Raw genomic sequence first — 21,910 nt, 5'->3', positions numbered from 1 at the left:
CAGCAGAAAACCTGAAGTCATAATGCCATGGTGAGACCTCATCTCGAGTATTGTGTTCAATTCTGGAGGCCACACTACCGGAAAGATGTGTTGAGAATTGAATCGGTTCAGCGAATGGCTACCAGGATGGTCTTGGGGCTCAGGGATCTCACGTATGAAGAAAGACTAAAAAAACTGCGGATGTACTCACTGGAGGAGCGAAGAGAGAGGGGGGACATGATTGAGACCTTTAAGTATATCACGGGGCGTATAGAGATGAAAGATGATATCTTCAGTCTTACAGGCCCCTCGATTACCAGAGGACACTCGCTGAAAATCAGGGGAGGGAAATTTCAAGGTGATGCTAGAAAGTACTTCTTCACCGAAAGGGTGGTCGATCATTGGAACGAGCTGCCTCAGCAGGTGATTGAAGCCAACAGCGTGTCAGATTTTAAGAGAAAATGGGATATTCACATGGGATCTATAGGGGAGTAAAAGTCAGGAGTGGGTCAATGGCATGGGCAGACTTTTCTGCCGTCAATTTCTATGTTTCTAATATTTGATGCTATTCATATAGTCCTTTGCAGTTCCTGTCACCGCTCTTGTTTTGATATGTATTTTTTTCAGCTGTTTTCGTGGTTGTACTCTTATATCATCCTTAAAAATGGTTTGAATTCTAAACATTGAATAGGCCACTCTTCCCTTCAAGGGGCCGCAGGAGCTCCGTCTCCTACCTGCCAGGAAGAAAGCGCCTCAGGTCTGGTTGCCCAGCAACAGGGCAGCGCCTCTTGCCCCGTCCTCCCTCCTTAAGCTCCTCCTCCTCCCGCCCCAGCAACATTCGGACCAATGACAGCCCAAGGAGCTAAAGCCCCTCCTCCCTCTCTCGCTGCCAGCGGGCGCGTCTCCTACCTGCCAGGAAGAAAGCGTCTCAGGTCTTCTGGTTGCCCAGCAACAGGGCAGCGCCTCTTGCCCCGTCCTCCCTCCTTAAGCTCTTCTTCCTCCCGCCCCAGCAACATTCGGACCAATGACAGCCGGAAGGAGCTAAAGCCCCTCCTCCCCCTCTGGCTGCCAGCGGTCGCCGTCTCCTACCTGCCAGGAAGAAAGCGATTCTGGTTGCCCAGCAACAGGGCAGCGCCTCTTGCCCCGTCCTCCCTCCTTAAGCTCCTCCTCCTCCCGCCCCAGCAACATTCGGACCAATGACAGCCCGAAGGAGCTAAAGCCCCTCCTCCGGCTGCCAGCGGTCGCCGTCTCCTACCTGTCAGGAAGAAAGCGCTTCTGGTTGCCCAGCAACAGGGCAGCGCCTCTTGCCCCGTCCTCCCTCCTTAAGCTCCTCCTCCTCCCGCCCTAGCAACATTCGGACCAATGACAGCCGGAAGGAGCTAAAGCCCCTCCTCCTCCCCCTCTCGCTGGCACCTTTTTAGCTGCTCTTTCACGCCGGCGATTTTCTGACCAATCAGCACCGAAAGGGGTGACGTCATCAGCCTCTGCTCTCAACAGGAAGCGATCTCACTTTCTGCCAAACGCTGCAAGAGTCAAAGCCTGAGGCCGAGGAAGAGCCTCACCGTCGTTTCTGATCCTGGGAAATGGCTGCAGGAGCTTCTGCCCAGGTGGGTCTTGCTGAAAGGCACTTTGGGCCCCTCCTGAGGGGAAGGAGAGAGATTTGGGCTGAGTCCTGCTCTTGGACTGTGAATTGTGTGCCTGAAAATTATAGATAAAATTACTCTGCTCTGTTCAGATGTTACTTTTAGAAATCATATCAACTTATAATGGAACATGTGCTCAGAGACATGGAGGCAAAAACAAGGGGCGAACCCCAAGAATGTCGCCTCGCCACCCAATCATCGCATACTCAATATACAGTGGTACCTTGGTTTACGAGCATAATTCATTCCAGAAGCATGCTCGTAATCCAACGTACTCGTATATCAAAGCACATGTCCCCATAGGCCATAATGGCAACGCTGACAATTAGTTCCAGAACCCAAAAGGTGCCGAGGAAGTGGTGAGGGGTGGCCCAGGGGTGTCTTATGTGCCAGGTGCTGCAGCGCTGTCTCCTCCGTCTGCCAGCCGCTGGAGAACCCCACAGTGCCGCTTCAGGGGGATTTCTCTGCCGTCCGACGGCCAGCCTTCCACGCCGGGTGCCTTCCACATGTGGGAGAGCCTCGCCTACGCAGCCGAATACCATCCAACCTGCACGTTGCGTATGATCACGCACAACGTCGATGATTGACATTGTGCATGATCATACGCAACATGCACAATGTGTAGGCTCAGATAGAGGCTCTCCAACATGCGGAAGGCACCTGGTATGGAAGGCTGGCTGGCAGATGGAAGAGGAATTCCTCTGAAGCGGCACTTACTGCAGTGTAAGTGCTTGTTTATCGGCACAGTGCTCGGCTTGCGAGACAAAAGTTTGCTGAGTGTTTTGCTCGTCTTGCAAAACACTTGCAAACTGTGTTACTCGCAAACCGAGGTTCTACTGTATTTCACTTGATATCAAAAAGTGTTCGATATGTTGTGTACCCACAGTCTACCACGTTCTCATAAAGTTAGAAGTTCCAAAAGGAACGTGGGTAGACTGTGGGTACACAGCATATCGAATACTTTTTGATATCAACTGAAATATATTGAATATGCAATGATTGGGTGGTGAGGCAACATTCTTGGGGTTCGCCCCTTGTTTTTGCCTCCATGTCTCTGAGCACATGTTTCATTATAAGTTGATATGATTTCTAAAAGTAATATCTGAACACAGCAGAGTGATTTTGCATCAGATTTTCCATATCTCCTTTAATCACTCACATAATATAGAGTACCTAGTTTGTGGTCCTCCTTATCAATTCGTTTGAAAATTATATATAGATAGAAACCCTTCACTGCCCTGCTGAGCTTCAGTGCTGAGAGGTCTCCTAAAATATAACCCTCCTCTTGGATTGTGTTATGTGCCTATGAGATATGTACACCCAACAGCATCTCCCTCAGCCTCACTGAGCCCCAGCACTGGCAGCTCTTCTGAAACATAACTATTCTGGGAATGTAAATTATGAACATCCAGTAAATTTTCCTCCACCCCATGGGAGGCCTCTTTCAGAAAGTGCTGGAAGAGGCTGAGTGTGTTTCTGGTTTCTATTTCAGATGCAGGTGACATTTGAGGACATCGCTATCTCTTTCTCCCAGGAGGAGTGGGAGTATTTAGATGAAGAGCAAAAGGAGCTTTACAGGGAGGTGATGAAGGAGAATTATCAGACCCTCATCTCTCTGGGTAAGGTATAAATGTACGTTTATTAGCAGTAGTGGGCCAACATTATAAAGACAATTTTGATTATGCTTTGTCTCATCTGACGTGAGAAAGTGAGTGAGTACTGGAGTGATCACTTAATATCTTCTCAGGAGTGCACATGTTGGGGGTCAGTATTAGGGACTGAGGATATTATGGCTGAATGTTCGGCTTCTACTAGGAGATAAATGAGAATTCTTCTATTAGAGGGCTTGTGTTAATCTGACTTTAGCAATGGTGTTAGCTGGCTATTTTGATTGTACAGTAGCTCTGATTCTCTCTTCCTTCGCTTTCCATTCTATTACTGAGTGTAAGTTCATTAGTTTTCCTGAGGATCAGGACATTAGCTGATTTTCAAATGGCTCACTGGACATCCCTGTTACAATATTATTTATTCATTACGATGGGATGAGACTCATGGTGGGGAAGAAGATTAAAAAGAGGATAAGCACTGTAAAAATGCTAGAGCAAGCTTGGTCCCTTTTTAAGGACATAGTCGCTGAGGCGCAAAATCTATATATACCTCGTATCAACAAAGGATCCAAAAGGAAAAAGAACAAGGAACTGGCATGGCTCACTGTAGAGGTGAAGGAAATGATCAGAGACAAGAAAACTTTGTTTAAGGAATCGAAGAGGTCAAAAACGGACGAAACTGGAACACGCACAGACAACATCAATATAGGTGCCATAAGGCGGTAAAAGGGGCCAAAAGAGACTACGCGGAAAAAATAGCTCAGGAGGCGAAGTAATTCAAAGAAAACCAAAAACACTCTGTGGAGTGACGATGTTCCCAAATGGACTTTATTTGAAAGTATCAAAGTTCCAAAGGTACACTAAAATCATCCACATAAAATAATTCCATCCACATAAAAGTAAATCATCCACATAAGAGCCTTAAAGGACCTAGTCCGCTAGGTATACAGGACCCAACACGGTCCGCGTTTCGACAAAAAGTCTTCTTCAGGGGTCCCTGGGGGTCCTATAAAGGTGTGTACGTGGGAAATAACTTTTTGTCGAAACGCAGACCATGTTTGGAAGAGCGTCACCAGTGGGGTGCCACAGGGCTCGGTACTTGGACCTGTGCTCTTCAACATCTTTATAAACAATCTGGACATTGGTACGATAAGTGAGGTGATTAAATTTGCGGACGATACGAAGTTATTCAGAGTAGTGAAGACAAAGGGGGATTGCGAAGATCAAGCTCGAGAAATAATCAAGCTCAAGAAATGGCAAATGAGGTTCAACGTGGATAAGTGTAAAATGATGCATGTCGGTAACAAAAATCTCATGCACGAATACAGGATGTCAGGCCTTGGAGAGACCTCCCAGGAAAGAGACTTTGGAGTTTTGATTGACAAGTTGATGAAGCCATCCGCGCAATGTGCTGCGGCGGCAAAAAGGGCAAACAGAATGCTAGGAATGATAAAGAAGGGGATCATGAACAGATCGGAGAAGGTTATCATGCCGCTGTACCGGGCCAAGGTGCGCCCTCACATGGAGTACTGCGTCCAGCAATGGTTGCCATACATGAAGGACATGGTACTATTCAAAAGGGTCCAGAGAAGAGCGACTAAAATGGTTAAAGGTCTGGAGGAGTTGCTGTACAGTGAAAGATTGGAGAAACTGGGCCTCTTCTCCCTTGAAAAGATGAGACTGAGATGGGACATGATCGAAACATTCAAAATACTGAAGGGAATAGACTTAGCAGATAAAGACAGATTGTTCACCCTCTCCAAGGTAGGGAGAACGAGAGGGCACTCTCTAAAGTTGAAAAGGGATAGATTTCGTACAAATGTAAGGAAGTTCTTCTTCACCCAGAGAGTGGTAGAAAACTGGAACGTTCTTATAGGGGAAAACTCCCTCCAGGGATTCAAGACAAAGTTGGACAAGTTTCTGCTAAACTGGAACATACGCAGGTGAGACTGGACTCATTTAGAGCACTGGTCTTTGACCTGGGGTCCGTCGCGTGAGCAGACTGCTGACCCAGCAGCGGCAATTCTTATTTTCGTTTATTTAGCCCGTCCTCCCAAAAGAGCCCAGAACGGGTTACAGGAGTACATACACAGCTTAGTCAAGACAAAATAGACAAGACCTGTTTGGAAAGCTAGTGGTACAATGAGCGAGTTATGGTAAATAGAGAACATCTGAGATACAAGGATCGGATGACATCTGGAGAAGTTTGGCAGCCAAAGCAGTGAAGTCATTTCAAGCTGGACTTCAGTCTTGACTGTTTGTTTTTTATTTTTTTACTTTCTTTTTTAGTTTATGATATTTTATTTTTAAATCTCATTCATTGTTTTGCCACTTGGTTTTTGTTTCCTACTTTATCATTTAAATTTCATATAAATTTCCCAAGAATTCTATAGTTTCAACGGTTCTCCCTCCTACTTCTATTTCCTATCTCCCCTCTTTTTCAACCTTTCAAAGTCCTTTAGACCATTGTAGTCTTATTAGAATGTTTATTTTTTTTTTTTCTCATCTATCTCTATTTTAATTTTTTCATTACTCTACTAATTGTCATTTTTCTAGGTACTTTAGTTAGATTGTGAGCCTTCGGGACAGTAAGGGAATATCTAAGTACCTATTTTACTTATATTTTACTTATAATTTTAATGCACCCTATTGTCTGTTTTTTTCTGTAAACCGCTTAGAATCCTAACAGAGTTTAGCGGTATATAAGAAATAAATTATATTACATTATATTACATCAGGTACTATACATGCTAAGGTAGAATTAAACAGCCGAGATACATTAATTAACTATACATAGTAGATGTAAACATCCGAGATGCTAATCAGCTACAGTAGATATAAACCTCTGAGATACTCGAATTAACTCTACATGCTTTGGTAAGGAACTTAGGCAAAAATTCTGTAACCAGCACCTAAAGTTAGGCACCTATTTCGGAGCCACTCAACTAGATAGGCGCCTATCTAAATTGAAGAACAAGCTTAATTAAGCTTTTTAATCAGCACTGATTGAAACCTGGGCGCCTATCAAGAAAGCGCGATTCTGTAACAAGGCGCCTCTAAAAATTTAGGCGGCCTTCAAAATAATAGGCGTGGGCATGGCTACATGGTAGGCACCTTTGCCCAAAGGCTTAAACTAGCCTTCCCCTCTCCACGCGGCATCCACTATTCAGGCAAACTGGGAAAATCCCTTCTCTTCAAAATCACAGGTCTTTGGAACGACCTCACCACCCCGCTGCGGAACCTGAGCTCCCTTCAGTTATTCCGCAAACAACTGAAAACCTGGCTTTTCAGCAAATTGTAGCTCTATCCTTCCCCCCTTTCTCTCCCCCCTTCTACACATAAGTTCATGTAATCCTTTTTCTTCTCTACCCACTATTTTAAGTTCTTGTAAACCGTGTCGAGCTCCATTCTCATGGAGATGATGCGGTATATAAACTTAAGGTTTAGATTAGATTAGCTAGGCGCCTAACTTTTCGTTGTGCCTAGAGCTGTGGCCTATTTCTTGGGCGCCTCCAAAATAGGTTTTGCTCAGTGTCATTCATTAAACAGCACCCAGTTTTACTTGAATTGCGCTGAACAGTGCCTAATTAGGCACCTAACTTTTGGGTGCTTCTTATAGAATTTGCCCTTTAGTGCTATGGCCTAGTTGATGAGTTTATCTGAGGTCATGTAGGCTTGGTTTTTGCATGGAGCTAGATTTGTGAGGAGGAAAGTTTTCATGGCCTTCCTAAAATTCCATCGGTCGTCCATCTCTCTGATCGATGGGGGAAATAAGGTTCCATAGTTTGGGCATGAATTGCGAGTAGACTTGCCTGCGGACTGATTCTGTTTTGAGGGCGTGTCCAGGAGGTAGAGACCGTTGTCTTTCTGTCTGGTATCTTAATGGTCGGCTTGGGTTATAGATTGGTAGCTTGGGAATCATGTAGCCTGGTACCAGTTTTGAATGCCAGGACTAGAGCTTTGAAGATACAGTGCGCTTTATCGGCAGCTAATGAACCGATGCTAGTGCTGGGGTGACGCTACTACTATTTATCACTTCTATAGTGCTGAAGGCCTTACGCGACACTGTATATTTTGACATTAAATAGACTGTCCCTGCTCGGAAGAGCTTACAATCTAACTTGGACAGGCAGACATGATATTTAGGATTGGGGAAGCAGAACCCAAGGGGAGAAGAGTTAGGCATTGAAAACAGTCTCAAAGAGGTGGGCTTTTAACTTGGACTTGTAAACTGCCAGCAACGGAGTTTTCCGTAGGAATACCGGCAGTTTGTTCCAAGCAAATGGCGCAGAAAGACAGAAGGGATGGAGTTGACAGAGGAGGAGAAAGGCACAGATGGGAGTGGAGCTCGTGGAGGGGGGGCATAGGGGGAGATAATCACTAGTTGCTTTAACCAGTGATTTCTAAACTGGGTTCCACAAACTTTCTTCAGGGGTTCCACATCAGCTGTGGTAAGAGCGATGCACATTTGCTGTTGCCCACGCTGGCTCCTCTATCTCCATCTCTGTAAATAATACTATCATTGTTCCAGTCTCTTCTGCTCGCAACCTTGAAGGTATCTTCGATTCTGACCTCTCATTTTCTACATATATCCAACAGGTTGCTATCTCTCCAATATCACCAAAATTCACCCCTTTCTCTCTGAGCACACTACACAGACCCTTGTCCAAGCTCTCATAACCACACGCTTAGATTACTGCAATCTACTCCTAACTGGTATCCCTCAGTGTCACCTCTCCCCCTTGCAATCTGTGCAAAACTCTGCTGCATGACTCATCTTACGCTCATGTCACCCCTCTCCTTAAGTCACTTCACTTCACATTGCATACAGTTCAAGATCTTATTGCTGACTTACACATGTGTTCATTCTGGTGGCAAGTCAAAAACGCGCAAGACAATCGCGCGCAGACAAAATCGCGCAGACAAATAAGCGCTAAGACAATTGAGCGCAGCGACAACTCAGCGCAAGACAATTGCGCGCAAGACAATTGCGCGCAATTGTCTATGAACCATTCTGGTGGCAGGTCAAAAACGCGCAAGACAATCGCGCGCAGACAAATAAGCGCTAAGACAATTGCGCGCAAGACAATTGAGCGCAGCGACAACTCAGCGCAAGACAATTGCGCGCAATTGTCTATGAACCATTCTGGTGGCAGGTCAAAAACGCGCAAGACAATCGCGCGCAGACAAAATCGCGCAGACAAATAAGCGCTAAGACAATTGCGCGCAAGACAATTGAGCGCAGCGACAACTCAGCGCAAGACAATTGCGCGCAATTGTCTATGAACCATTCTGGTGGCAGGTCAAAAACGCGCAAGACAATCGCGCGCAGACAGTCTGCGCGATTTTGTCCGCGCGCAAATGTCTATGAACCGTTCATTCTGCTACCCCTCAATATCTCTCCTCGCTTTTCTCTCCTTATATACCTCCCAGAGAACTCTGTTCCTCAGATAAGTCACTCTTAACGTTATCCTTCTCCTCCACTGCCAGTTCCCTATGCCTGGAATAAATTACCTGAGTTTGTCTGTCAAGCCCCTTCCCTTGTTTAAAGCAGACTGAAAACCCACCTTTTTGATATAGCTTTTGATCCTTAACCCTACTTCTCTGCCCTCCAACCCAGCCAGCTGATTAACTGGTCCCCTTAACTATATCCATGACATCCTGTTTGTCTGTTTTGCCTATTTAGATTGTAAGCTCTTTTGAGCAGGGACTGTTTTCTTACTCTTTGTGACTCTGTACAGCGCTGCATGCGTTTGGTAGCGCTATAGAAATAATTAATAGTAGTATAAGGGATAAAGAGGTTATCATATATTGAAATGAGGGTGATAATATATTGCATTATTTAGAGTGGGAACTAGACTATAAAGATGAGTAAAGAGGGGTTATGTTAGTTTTAAGAGATATAACAATTTTCTTACCCCCAGGAACAGGTTCTCTGACCTTCACCCCTAAGATTATATCCCATATTGAACGAGGGGAAGAGCCGTACATTAGGAGAGAGCCTGGATCAGAGGAAAGAGAAACTTGGAAAAACAGCTGCTCAGGTAAGTGCAGTAATAAGAGAGGCTGGGGTAAATTGTACAGGCAGTCCCCGGGTTAAGAACGAGTTCAGTTTTTAAAACCGTTCTTAAGTTGAATTTGTATGTAACTCAGATCCTGTACAGTACACAGTCTATAAAAACATTAAAAAACCAGTCCTCATAATAAAGTACTGTAGTTTAAATAGAAAGAAAAGAGAGGAGGTTTATACTTACTTTCATTTGTCATCCATCCCACTGTTCCCTCTCCACCAACACATCCAACATTTCTCCCTCTCATCCATTCATCTGAAGCTCACACCTCTCCCACCACCAAGTTCAAAATTTATCTCTCCCTCCCTATGCCCAACAATTCTCCTCTTTCTTCATTTCCCCATGTGCACCATCTCTCTTTTCCTCTCAATCAGATACCCTGCCCAACAATTCTCCCTTTCAATTTTTCTTCCACCTCATTATCTCTTTCCCTCACTCCTTCCATTCTTCCATCCTATATGTCCCAAGTTCATGCTCCCCTTCCTCTCTCCATTCTGTGTCCCAAGTTCATGCTTCCTCCCTCCTTTCTTCCATCTTTTGTCCAAAGTTGTGCTCCCTCCCTTCCTTCTGTGTCCCATGACCCTGCTTCTCTCTCCCTGTCCCAACGCACTCCTCTTCCTTGCTCCTCGTCATCCTTTCCTCCCTCTGTTCTGTGTCCCAAATTCATGCCTCCCTCCCGCGGGTGTTTACCTCCTCTGGCTGGCTCCCTCCTCCCAGCTGCACTTATCTTCACAAAGCTGCAGCCATGGTTCCGATATGCTGTCCGTGGCTGATCCAGAAGCCTTCCCTCTGACGTCAGGAGCCGCTGCTCGCGGCTTTTGTGAAGAGAAGTGCGGCCGGGAGGAGGGAGCCAGCCAGAGGAGGTAAACACCCGTGGAAGAGAAGCACAAATTTGGGACACAGAACAGAGGGAAGTAAGGACAATGAGGGGTGCATTGGGACACGGAAGGGAGGAAGAGGAGCGTGTTGGTACAGGAAGGGAGAAGTAGGAACCCGGTTCGTAAGACTTGTACGGTCAATGTCCTTATATGGCCGTTTGGTTGAGGATGGGCTGGGGAGGGCTTTGATGGATGGGATGGTTTAGATGGGCTGGAATGAGCTTTGATGGAGACTTCAGTAGATGGAACTTAAGCATAGTACTGGGCAGAGCTTTAGGTTCTGGCCCAGTAATAGCTAAGAAGAAGGAATATTTAAATTAAGCTAAGAAGAAGGAAGATTTAAATTAAGGGTTGGGCAGACTGGATGGACCATTCGGGTTTTAATCTGTCGTCATCTACTATGTTATATGTTACTATGTAAGTATGAGTCTGAGATAAATTTTCTTACTCTTTGTGACTCTGTACAGCGCTGTGTACTTCTGGTAGAGCTATAGAAATAATTCATAGTAGTAGTAGTAGTAGTAGTAAGTCGAATGTTCTTCACCCAGGGACTGCCTGTATTCTATAGACACCTTTTGTAGGGTAAGTGCTGGGGTGTTGCCCCTTTATAGATGAGGATCGGTCACTTGGTCTGTAAGTGAAGGCTTAACCTATGGGCCACACAGTTAACTCTGGAGAGGTGGAGGGAAGTTAAGATTCTGGTTCCTTTCTGTTTGTCTGTAACTTCATATCAGAAATCATGAAGCTCAAAACGGTGTTGTGAGGGAGTTAAAAGGAAGGCATGTTTTGTGATGCCAGATCCTGGGCTGTGACTGTTATGAGCTGTGCTGTGTACTGAGTCTCTGTGCAGAAGCCTGGGAAACAGCAGGGTCCCTGCATGTTGTCCAGCTGATGTGCACACTAGTGCTGCCGGATTTCCAATTCGAATCGATTCACCAATTCATTTCAGGTGAATCGATTTGTTTTTGTAAAAACAATCGGCCTGGCCGATTCGGGGCCCAACCCTCCTCCCTGTGCCTTCAGGTCTTCTAAAGCAGGAACGGCAGCACTGCCTCTTGCTGGCCGTCCACTGCTGCTCCTGCTTTAGGGGGTGAGGGGGAAGGTCAGTTGTCTTCAATGCAAAACTCACTCACCTGTCTGGAACTCTATTCCACCCCCCTGTGGGATCTGGTACTTACTTACCCTGCTAGCTCCCCAACAGCACTGCACGTGTTCACTGTTGGGGCCGCGGGCAATGTTACAAACACACCGCCTTTGCGAGTTCCGGAAGCTTTTCCTCTGCTCTTCGCCTGCATTTTATCTAAATGCTTTCATTTTCTTCATTAAGGCTGTGCTCATTACTACGGCTTATGCTTATTTTATGTTCTTTTTTGGAGGCTAGTAGTATTTCTAAAGTTCATCACACGCTAGCTTGCCACAAGATGCTTTTAGTTTTCTTTCCGTTCTGCCTCCCCTATCGTTTTGCTAATGCAGGGCCGGTGGACAGTTTTTTGTCCCATCGGATAGTGAATTTCACTTTCTTACGGGCTTTTGTCTTTAGCATTTTTGCTTCATCTTCTCTCTGGGGATTTATATCAAATTCTTTCCCTTCGAGTAGCATGTTATATCTAATATAATAAAACCCTTACCCATGCATGCGTAGTTGAAACGGCGTGATTTCTGCCGCCATGATTTGTGCTTCCGTGGCCGTGTTCTATGTGCGGTGCGTACACAGTGGTGGAGTCTGTGGCGGTTTGATTTGCGGCACATAAGAGGAGCCTGCAGCGCCAATTTTACCCATTGCCGACATCACTTCCTGCCAACAGCTGTGTGAGACCCGAGAGGAGGGGGGAATGAGAAAAGCTACTGATGGCTGGCCTACTACAGGATAGGGGGAGCTGGGAAGGGGTGCTGCTGGACGGGGGGAGGGAGAAGGAAGGGAAAAGGGCTACTGCAGGACAGGAGTGAGGTAAAAGGAATGGAGAAGGGCTACTGCGGGACAGGGGGAGCAGGAAGGGGTGGGTGCACAGGGAAGGTGGGGGGAATGCTGCTGCTGCACAGGGAAGGGGGGGATGCTACTGCACAGGGAAGTGGGTGGGAGAAGGAAAGGGGCCAGGGAGCAATATTGGTTTGCTTTGGGGGGGCCTACTACAGGACAGGGGAAGCAGGGAAGGGGTGCTGCTAGACGGGGGGAGGGAGAAGGAAGGGAAAAGGGCTACTGCAGGACAGGGGTGAGGTAAAAGGAATGGAGAAGGGCTACTGCGGGACAGGGGAAGCAGGAAGGGGTGGGTGCACAGGGAAGGTGGGGGGAATGCTGCTGCTGCACAGGGAAGGGGGGATGCTACTGCACAGGGAAGTGGGTGGGAGAGGGAAAGGGGCCAGGGAGCAATATTGGTTTGCTTGGGGGGGAGACAGAAGGGGGCCATGGAGAGAGATAGAAAGACAGGCAGGCAGCGCACGAGAACGAAAGACAGACACACAGACAGCGGGCAGGGAGAGAGACAGAAATAAAGAAAGACAGACAGGGGGCCAGAGAGAGAGAGACAGACAGACAAAGGGGGCCAGGGAGAAAGATAGAAAGAAAGACAGACAGTGGGAGGGAGAGAGATAGAAAGAAATAAAGCTAATAAAGATATAAAAAAAGAAAGATAGCGGGAGGGAGAGAGACAGAAAGAAAGGAAGAAAGAGACAGGGGCAGGGAGAGACACAGAAAGAAAGACAGACAGACATATATTCTAGCACCCGTTAATGTAACAGGCTTAAACACTAGTTTTGTAATATTTAATTTGTATTTATTTAATTTGTAGTCACCTGACTAGTTCTCTCCCAATGGGTAGTGTATTTTTAGTTTTTATATTTTTGCCTCGTTTACTCTGGGGATTTTAGATAGTTCCTTCTAAATAAGATCTCACCAGAGTCTTATACAGAGGCATCAATACCTCCTTTTTCCTACTGGTCATACCTCTCCCTATGCAACCTAGCATCCTTCTAGCTTTCACAGTCACCTTTTCAACCTGTTTGGCCACCTTAAGACCATCACATACAATCACACCCAAGCTCCACTTTTCCGTCGTGCACATAAGTTGTTCACCCCCTAAACTGTACCGTCCCTCTGGTTTTTGCAGCCCAAATGCATGAACTTGCATTTCTTAGCATTAAAGTTTAGCTGCTAAATTTCAGACCATTCTTCAAGCTTTGCCAGGTCTTTCTTCATGTTACTCACACCATGCCTACTCTTGCAGATTTTGGTATCATCCGCAAAGAGGCAAATCTTACCCGACAACCCTTCAGCAATATCATTTTATAAAAATGTTAAAAAGAACAGGCCCAAGAACAGAACCTTGAGGCATACCACTGGTAACATCCCTTTCCTCAGAGCGGTCTCCATTGATCACTACCTCTGTTGCCTTCCACTCAACCAGTTCCTGACCCAGTCCATTACTTTTGAATCCATCCCAAGGGCACTAAGTTTATTTATTAGACATGGTGAGACCAAACATTACTATCCCAAGTGCCTCTTTTAAATCTCATATTAGATGTAGAAGAGTTTTTTGAAGAAATGATAACTAAATCTAAACAGTGACCTTTGTAACGGGTTATATAGTAAGTGAAGGTATAAAAAATTCTAACGATCATATAAAAAAAGTTTTTCGATCTTGTACAGAAAAATCATCTTCCTTTTCTAAATGTAGAATAATATCTCCAGTGAGGAAATTATTAATACTAGTTGAAGAATAAAAGAAATTTAAAGAATTTTGAGATGGGTTGGGGAGGGCTTCGATGGCTGGGATGGTTTAGATGGGCTAGAGTGAGCTTTGATAGAGACTTCAGTATTTGGAACCTAAGTATAGTACCAGGCAGAGCTTTAGGTTCTGGCCCAGCAATAGCTAAGAAGAAGGAAGATTTAAATTAAGTCAGTAATTTAAAGAGTGGGTAGGGTTAGGCAGACTGGATGGGCCATTCGGGTCTTGATATTCCGTCATCTACTATGTTACTATGTATTCCTGTTTTGCCTTTCCCCAGTTATTAGGAGGAATATAGAATAAAGTTATGATCAAGTCATTATGAAGATCCTGTCTAGATACTTTGCATGAGAGTATTTCCAGGTCACTGATTGATTTAGAATCAGTAATCTGAAATTCAGAATAGTCACACAAAATAGTAGCTAAAATCCCACCTCAAGGAATAATTTTGTAATCCTGGGGAAGAAGATCTCCAATAATTACATCATGGTTCGAGAGTGACCAAGTTTCAGTCAGAAACAAAAAATCTAGTTGATTCTCCTCCAACCAATCTTTAACCTTATTCTGGATGGATCTTATATTTAAATACACACTTACAAAGGTCTATATTTGTGGGAGATGGTGTATACCGTACATCTTTTAAACATTGCTCTCTTCTATAAGTAGGTCTAGACTGATGATGTGAAGAAAAATTGCTCTATTCTATAAGTAAACATCGCTCTCTTCTATAACTAAACATCGCTGTCTTCTATAATTAGGTCTAGACATCGCTTTCTTCTATAAGTAGGTCTAGACTGATGATGTGAAGAAACATCGCTCTCTTCTATAAGTAAACATTGCTGTCTTCTATAAGTAGGTCGACATTGCTCTATTTTATAAGTAGGTCTAGATTGATGATGTGAAGAAACATCGCTGTCTTCTATAAGTAGGTCGACATTGCTCTCTTTTATAAGTAGGTCTAGACTGATGATGTGAAGAAACATCGCTGTCTTCTATAAGTAGGTCTAGATAGGTCGACATTGCTCTCTTTTATAAGTAGGTCTAGACTGATGATGTGAAGAAACATCGCTGTCTTCTATAAGTAGGTCTAGACATCGCTCTCTTCTTCTATAAGTAGGTCTAGACTGATGATGTGAAGAAACATCGCTCTTTACTATAAGTAGGTCTAGACATTGCTCTCTTCTATAAGTAGGTCTAGACTGATGATGTGAAGAAACATCGCTCTTTACTATAAGTAGGTCTAGACATTGCTCTCTTCTATAAGTAGGTCTAGACTGATGATGTGAAGAAACATCGCTGTCTTCTATAAGTAGGTCTAGACATCGCTTTCTTCTATAAGTAGGTCTAGACTGATGATGTGAAGAAACATCGCTGTCTTCTATAAGTAGGTCGAGACATCGCTCTCTTCTTCTATAAGTAGGTCTAGACTGATGATGTGAAGAAACATCGCTCTTTTCTATAAGTAGGTCTAGACATCTCTTCTATAAGTAGGTCTAGACTGATGATGTGAAGAAACATCACTGTCTTCTATAAGTAAACATTGCTGTCTTCTATAAGTAGGTCTAGACATCGCTCTCTTCTATAAGTAGGTCTAGACTGATGATGTGAAGAAATATAGCTGTCTTCTATATGTAGGTCGAGACATCGCTCTCTTCTATAAGTAGGTCTAGACAAGCGGTCTCAAACACGCGGCCCGCGGGCCACATGTGGCTCTCCAAGTTTTATTTGCGGCCCGCGGTCTGAACTGGATCATTCCCTTCCTTTTGGAGCAGCAGCGGGTCTGGCTGGTTCGTTCCGTTCAAAGCTGCGGTTGGCGGCTCCTTGCGCTATTCACTCCTGCATCGGAAGCCTCTCTGACATCACAACATCAGAAAGGCTTTAGATGCAGGCGCGGATCTCGCAAGGAACTGCCACCCGCGGCTTTGAATGGAATGAGCCGGCCAGACACGCTGCTGCTCCAGTGGCGTACCAAGGGGGGGCGGTCCGCACAGCTGGTCACCCTCCACTGTTCTTCCTAGAGTGCGGCTCGCGGCTCGTCTAGAGCAGGGGTGCCCAACTGTTTCCCTTCCCTTCTCACCGCTGCCATCGGGGAACAGGCCGGCACCATGCTCTTTGATCTCCCTGCTTCTCTCGCCGCCCAACCTCAATTCTGACGTCGAGAGGACGTTCTGGCTAGCCAATCGCTGCCTGGCTGCCTGGAACGTCCTTTCCGACGTTAGAATTGACGTTGGGCGGCACGAGTTGGGCGGCCCCGTGGAGATCTCGGCCTGTTCCCGATGGCGGCAGCAGCAGCAGCCTATTCCCCGGCGGCGGTGGCATGGGGGAGGGCAGGAAGGAAGAAAGAAAGAAGGGGGGGGACAAGGAGCCAGAAACAAAGCAAAAAATGGGACAAGGAATCAGAGAAAGACAGACAGAAAAAGAAAGAAAAAGTTGGGGGAGGGAATGAGGTCTGGAGGAGAGGAAGCATACAGGAGGCTGAAAGAAGAGAAGAAATATTGAATGCACAGTCAGAAGAATAAAATGCAACCAGAGACTGATGAAATTACCAAACAAAGGTAGGAAAAAGATTTTATTTTCAATTTAGTAATAGAAATGTGCCAGTTTTGAGAAAGAAAAGATATTAAACTTTAAAATGTGAGTGCTGCAGAAAAAATAGAGTACTTGGAGGGCCGCAGAAAAAATAGTTAATGTCTTATTAAAGAAATGACAATTTTGCATGAGGTAAAACTCTTTATAGTTTATAAAACTTTCCTTCAACAGTTTTACCTTATGCAAAATTGTCATTTCTTTAATAAGACATTAACTATTTTTTTCTGCGGCCCTCCAAGTACCTACAAATCCAAAATGTGGCCCCGCAAAGGGTTTGAGTTTGAGATCACTGGTCTAGACTGATGATGTGAAGAAGCATCGCTGTCTTCTATAAGTAGGTCGAGACTGATGATGTGAAGAAATTGGCACTTGAATTGGAAATGGACCTAATTCAGAACAATTATCAAGTGTGCTCAAGTGTGCATTACAGGAGATAAGGTTTATCAGATCTTGCATACCTGTTTAAGGAATAATGGGTCAAAATAAATTCTCATGCTGAAACTCCTAAAAACCTGCTTCTAAAACAGATCAGATATAAAAATACAAAAAAATAAGATTCTCTTAATTAGATAATCCATTGTTAAAATATTTAGAAAGGACTTAGAATTTATACAAGAAGTTTGCAGATATACGTAGATATCTAGTTCAGTCAACTATAACAACTACTTTCTAATCTCTCAGTTGGCGTTACAGAAAAGTGTTTCAGGAGACATAATATCTAAATCTTTGTGGTACAAATCCATATCAAAATACAAAAAGTTAGAGTTCTTTCCAATCATGCAGTTTTTCAAAATAGCTTCCAAAATGTACCATTTAGCTGGAAAATCCTGAATAATCTTTAAATTGGCAATCCACTTGCAGACACCATGCTAAGGCATGCATCTTTGACGGCACACCGAATGGAGGCACACTGCTTTTTAAAGTCCAGCAGTGTCTGACAGCAAAAGGAGGAGGCGGAGCAAGCTCCCAATCCTGAGCTCAGCTGATAAAACAGGTAAATCAGCTGGTAGATTAAAGTCGGAGCACTCAGACGTTTGGCACCCTTGAGAGAATTGACTCCCTTAACTCTACACACTGCCCATTCCAAGGAACAGCTCACAAACTGGCACTATCTAGAGAGAAATGCTGGAAAAAATGCTTTGCAAACAGGTTTGTCGCACCAGGATTTTCCATACGTGGTTTGAGAATTGGTCAGTTTCTTATCTTTCCTCATTATACACCGATTCTACTAGTATCTTAGAAACCACTGCTATATTCTAACTCATGAGAAATACCTTCTGTTTCTATCCAGCAGATCATCAGATCCAACACGAATGGAAGAGAGAAAAGAATCAAGGAGAAAATCTGGTAGAAATGGAACAAATCCAAACACACTCAGAAAATGTCTGTGAGAATATTTCCCAGGGAACTGAGAAGATTAACACAAAGAATTATAAGCAGGAATCAAAGAAACAGAGAGACCCTACAGATGTCTCAAGGGATGGAGTCAGGAAGTGTGAGAGAAATGACAGGGATCTGAGTTACATCCCGGAGGACCAGAGACACCTAGCAGAGGGACCCTTCCAAATTAAAAACAGTGATAAAGTGACTTCTAAATTCCACCATGGTAAGAGGAAAGGAAAAACACACAAAAAAGAACTTCAGTTGCTCAAAAGGGATCCTAAAAATGTGAACCCATCTACCGCTACTGAGTGTAATAAAAGCTTCCCTCGGCTTTCAGCTCTAAAAAGACACAAAATAATCCACACAGGGCACAAACCATTTACATGTACCGACTGTAATAAAACCTTCACTCGGCATTCTGCTCTAAAAAACCACCAACTGATCCACACAGGGTACAAACCATTTACGTGTACTGAATGTAATAAAACCTTCACTCGGCATTCTGCTCTAAAAAAACACCAAGTGATCCACACAGGGCACAAACCATTTACATGTACTGAGTGTAATAAAACCTTCACTTGGCATTCTGCTCTAAAAAACCACCAAGTGATCCACACAGGGTACAAACCATATACGTGTATTGAATGTAATAAAAGCTTCACTCGGCTTTCAAATCTAAAATTTCATGAGAGGATTCACACAGGAGACAAACCATATACATGTGCTGATTGTAATAAAAGCTTCACTCGGCTTTCAGTTCTAAAAAGACACAAAATGATCCACACAGGGTACAAACCATTTAAATGTACTGAGTGTGATAAAAGCTTCACTCGCCTTTCAAATCTAAAAAGTCATAAAATGATCCACACAGGGCACAAACCATTTATATGTACTGAGTGTAATAAAAGCTTCACTCGCCTTTCATATCTAAAAAGTCACAAAATGATCCACACAGGGCACAAACCATTTATATGTACTGAGTGTAATAAAAGCTTCAATTGTCTTTCAGATCTAAAAAGTCACCAGCAGATCCACACAGGGCACAAACCATTTATGTGTACTGAATGTAATAAAAGCTTCACTTGTCTTTCAGATCTAAAAAGTCACCAGAGGATCCACACAGGGCACAGACCGTTTACGTGTACTGAGTGTAATAAAAGCTTCACTCGCCTTTCAGATCTAAAAAAACACAAAATGATCCACACCGGGCACAAACCATTTACGTGTAATGAGTGTAATAAAAGCTTCACTCGCCTTTCAAATCTAAAATGTCACAAAATGATCCACACAGGGGACAAACCATTTACGTGTACCGAGTGTAAAAAAAGCTTCACTCGCCTTTCAGATCTAAAAAATCACAAAATGATCCATACAGGACACAAACCATTTACATGCACTGAGTGTAATAAAAGCTTCACTAGCCTTTCATATCTAAAAAGCCACAAAAAGATCCACACTGGGCACAAACCATTTACATGTACTGAGTGTAAGAAAAGCTTCATTCAGCTTTCAGACCTAAAAATCCATGAGAGGGTTCACACAGGGTACAAACCATTTACATGCACTGAGTGTAAGAAAAGCTTCACTCGCCTTTCAAATCTAAAAAGTCACAAAATGATCCACACCGGGCACAAACCATTTACATGTACTGAGTGTAAGAAAAGCTTCAATCAGCTTTCATATCTAAAAAGACACAAAATGATCCACACAAGGTACAAACCATATACATGTATTGAGTGTAATAAAAGCTTCACTCGCCTTTCAGATCTAAAAACTCACAAAATTATCCACACAGGGTACAAACCATTTACTTGTACTGAGTGTAATAAAAGCTTCACTTTTCTTTCAAATCTAAAAAGTCACCAGAGGATCCACACAGGGCACAAACCATTTACATGTACTGAATGTAATAAAAGCTTCACTTTTCTTTCATATCTAAAAAGTCACCAGAGGATCCACACAGGGCACAAACCATTTATGTGTACTGAATGTAATAAAAGCTTCACTAGCCTTTCATATCTAAAAAGTCACAAATGATCCACACAGGGCAGAAACCATTTACGTGTACTGAGTGTAAGAAACACTTCACTCACCTTTCATATCTAAAAAGACACAAAATTATCCATACAGGTCACAAACCATTTATGTGTACTGAGTGTAATAAAATCTTCACTCAGTTTTCAAATCTAAAGTTTCATAAGAAGATCCACATGGGAGCCAAACCATATACATTGTGAAAGGGACGCCTAGGCGTCTTCTAGGGACCCGCCTAAGTTACTGTACGTCAAGGACAATATGAAACACGACCTACTCCTATTGGAGCAATGGTCTAGGACCTGGCAACTGAGCTTCAATGCAAAGTCATGCACCTTGGCAGTCAAAATCCATGCGAGACTTACACCCTAAATGGCGAGATCCTAGCAAGGACTGTTGCAGAACGGGACTTGGGGGTAATCATCAGTGAAGACATGAAGACTGCCAATCAAGTGGAGCGGGCTTCATCTAAGGCTAGGCAGATCATAGGATGTATACGTAGGAGTTTCGTCAGCTGCAAGTCTGAAGTCATTATGCCGTTGTATAGATCCATGGTGAGGCCCCATCTGGAATATTGCGTGCAATTCTGGAGGCCTCATTATCGCAAGGATGTACTGAGGCTTGAGTCAGTCCAGCAAATGGCCACCCGGATGGTCTCGGGACTCAAGGATCTCCCGTACGAACAACGGCTGGATAAATTACGGCTATACTCACTCGAGGAACGCAGAGAGAGGGGAGACATGATCGAGACGTTCAAATACCTCACGGGCTGTATCGAGGTAGAAGAAGATATCTTCTTTTTCAAAGGTCCGACGGCGACAAGAGGACATCCATGGAAAATCAGGGGCGGGAAATTACATGGCGACACCAGGAAATACTTTTTCACCGAAAGAGTGGTTGATCGCTGGAATAGACTTCCACTTCAGGTGATCGAGGCAAGCAGCGTGCCTGATTTTAAGAAGAAATGGGATCGTCACGTGGGATCTCTGCACAGAGTTAAATAGGGGAGGGTCATTGGGGTGGGCAGACTAGATGGGCCGCGGCCCTTATCTGCCGTCTTTTTCTATGTTTCTAAGGTCCAAATCTGTGATTGTGACATTTACCACCACTTATTCCGTGTCTCCCAATCACAGTGTGGTTAAACCCCTGAGGCTTCTGGAATTAACTATGCTACAGCCTGAGTATTGCTATCTTCAGTAAACCAGACAGCACACCATATTCTTGTGAGAAAAAAAAAAATTGTTTTATTTCTTTACGGCTTCTCTGTGCACCCTAGTTCATGTCAGGTAGCTTTCTGCACTCGTCGTCAAAACCTTCTAGAAAGTACACCAGAAAAAAACTCCCCAAACAGAGTCCAATTTTTATAATCCACCAGTAATTAAGCACAGTCCTAGTCTGTCTGGATTATCCTGCTCCAGATCATAAAATAACCCAAACCTTTATCCCCTTCTTTACAATGTCACGCCAGCGTTTTTTAGCACCGGTCGTGGTGGTAAAAGCTCCAGTGCTTTTAGAATTTCTATGAGCGTCCGAGCTGTTACCACCACAACCGGTGCTAAAAACGCTAGCGTGGTTTTATAAAGGAGGGGGTTAAGGGTTAGGGTCCAGGTATTTTAGCATTTTCTTTGCATCAGCCTTTTACAAACCAGATTCTTAAAGGGGGGACAAACCCGCTTGATAAAGCACCTGAACAACAATATTAAATACAGTCAAACCTCGGTTTGCGAGTGTTTGCAAGATGAGCAAAACATTTTCGCAAATTGTGGCTCGCAAACCGAGCGTTAACTCAATTTGCGAGTCCCCACGAACGCCACCCCCTCCCCGCTAACCAGCATTGCCCCCCCTCGCGAACGCCCACCCGCCCAAACTGAAGCCTTACCCCCATTTGGCACCGGCATGCAGCAGCAACTCATAGGAGGTGCCGATGCCCGAAGATTGTGCTGCTTGCCGGACTGGGCCTTGAGCATCTGTGCATGCTTAGGGCCTTCTGGCTCCCGCCTCTCT

At 44.3% G+C, this 21,910-nt stretch overlaps 1 protein-coding gene across 1 annotated transcript; it reads left to right on the top strand.

Annotated features, from left to right (window-relative positions):
- Positions 1-1,439: 1,439 nt before the first annotated feature.
- Positions 1,440-20,109, top strand: LOC117355009 (zinc finger protein 347-like). Its single transcript, XM_033932959.1, has 5 exons — positions 1,440-1,586; positions 3,115-3,241; positions 9,154-9,273; positions 17,781-18,593; positions 19,919-20,109. The coding sequence occupies exons 1-5, from the start codon at positions 1,563-1,565 to the stop codon at positions 20,107-20,109; spliced, it is 1,275 nt and encodes a 424-aa protein (XP_033788850.1). The 5' UTR covers positions 1,440-1,562.
- The last annotated feature ends 1,801 nt before the right edge of the window (positions 20,110-21,910 follow it).

This window comes from Geotrypetes seraphini, chromosome 2, assembly GCF_902459505.1.
Source record: "Geotrypetes seraphini chromosome 2, aGeoSer1.1, whole genome shotgun sequence".
NCBI lineage: Eukaryota > Metazoa > Chordata > Amphibia > Gymnophiona > Dermophiidae > Geotrypetes > Geotrypetes seraphini.
The sequence above is the reverse complement of the archived record's forward strand: the minus strand, read 5'-3'. Positions and strand labels throughout refer to the sequence as shown.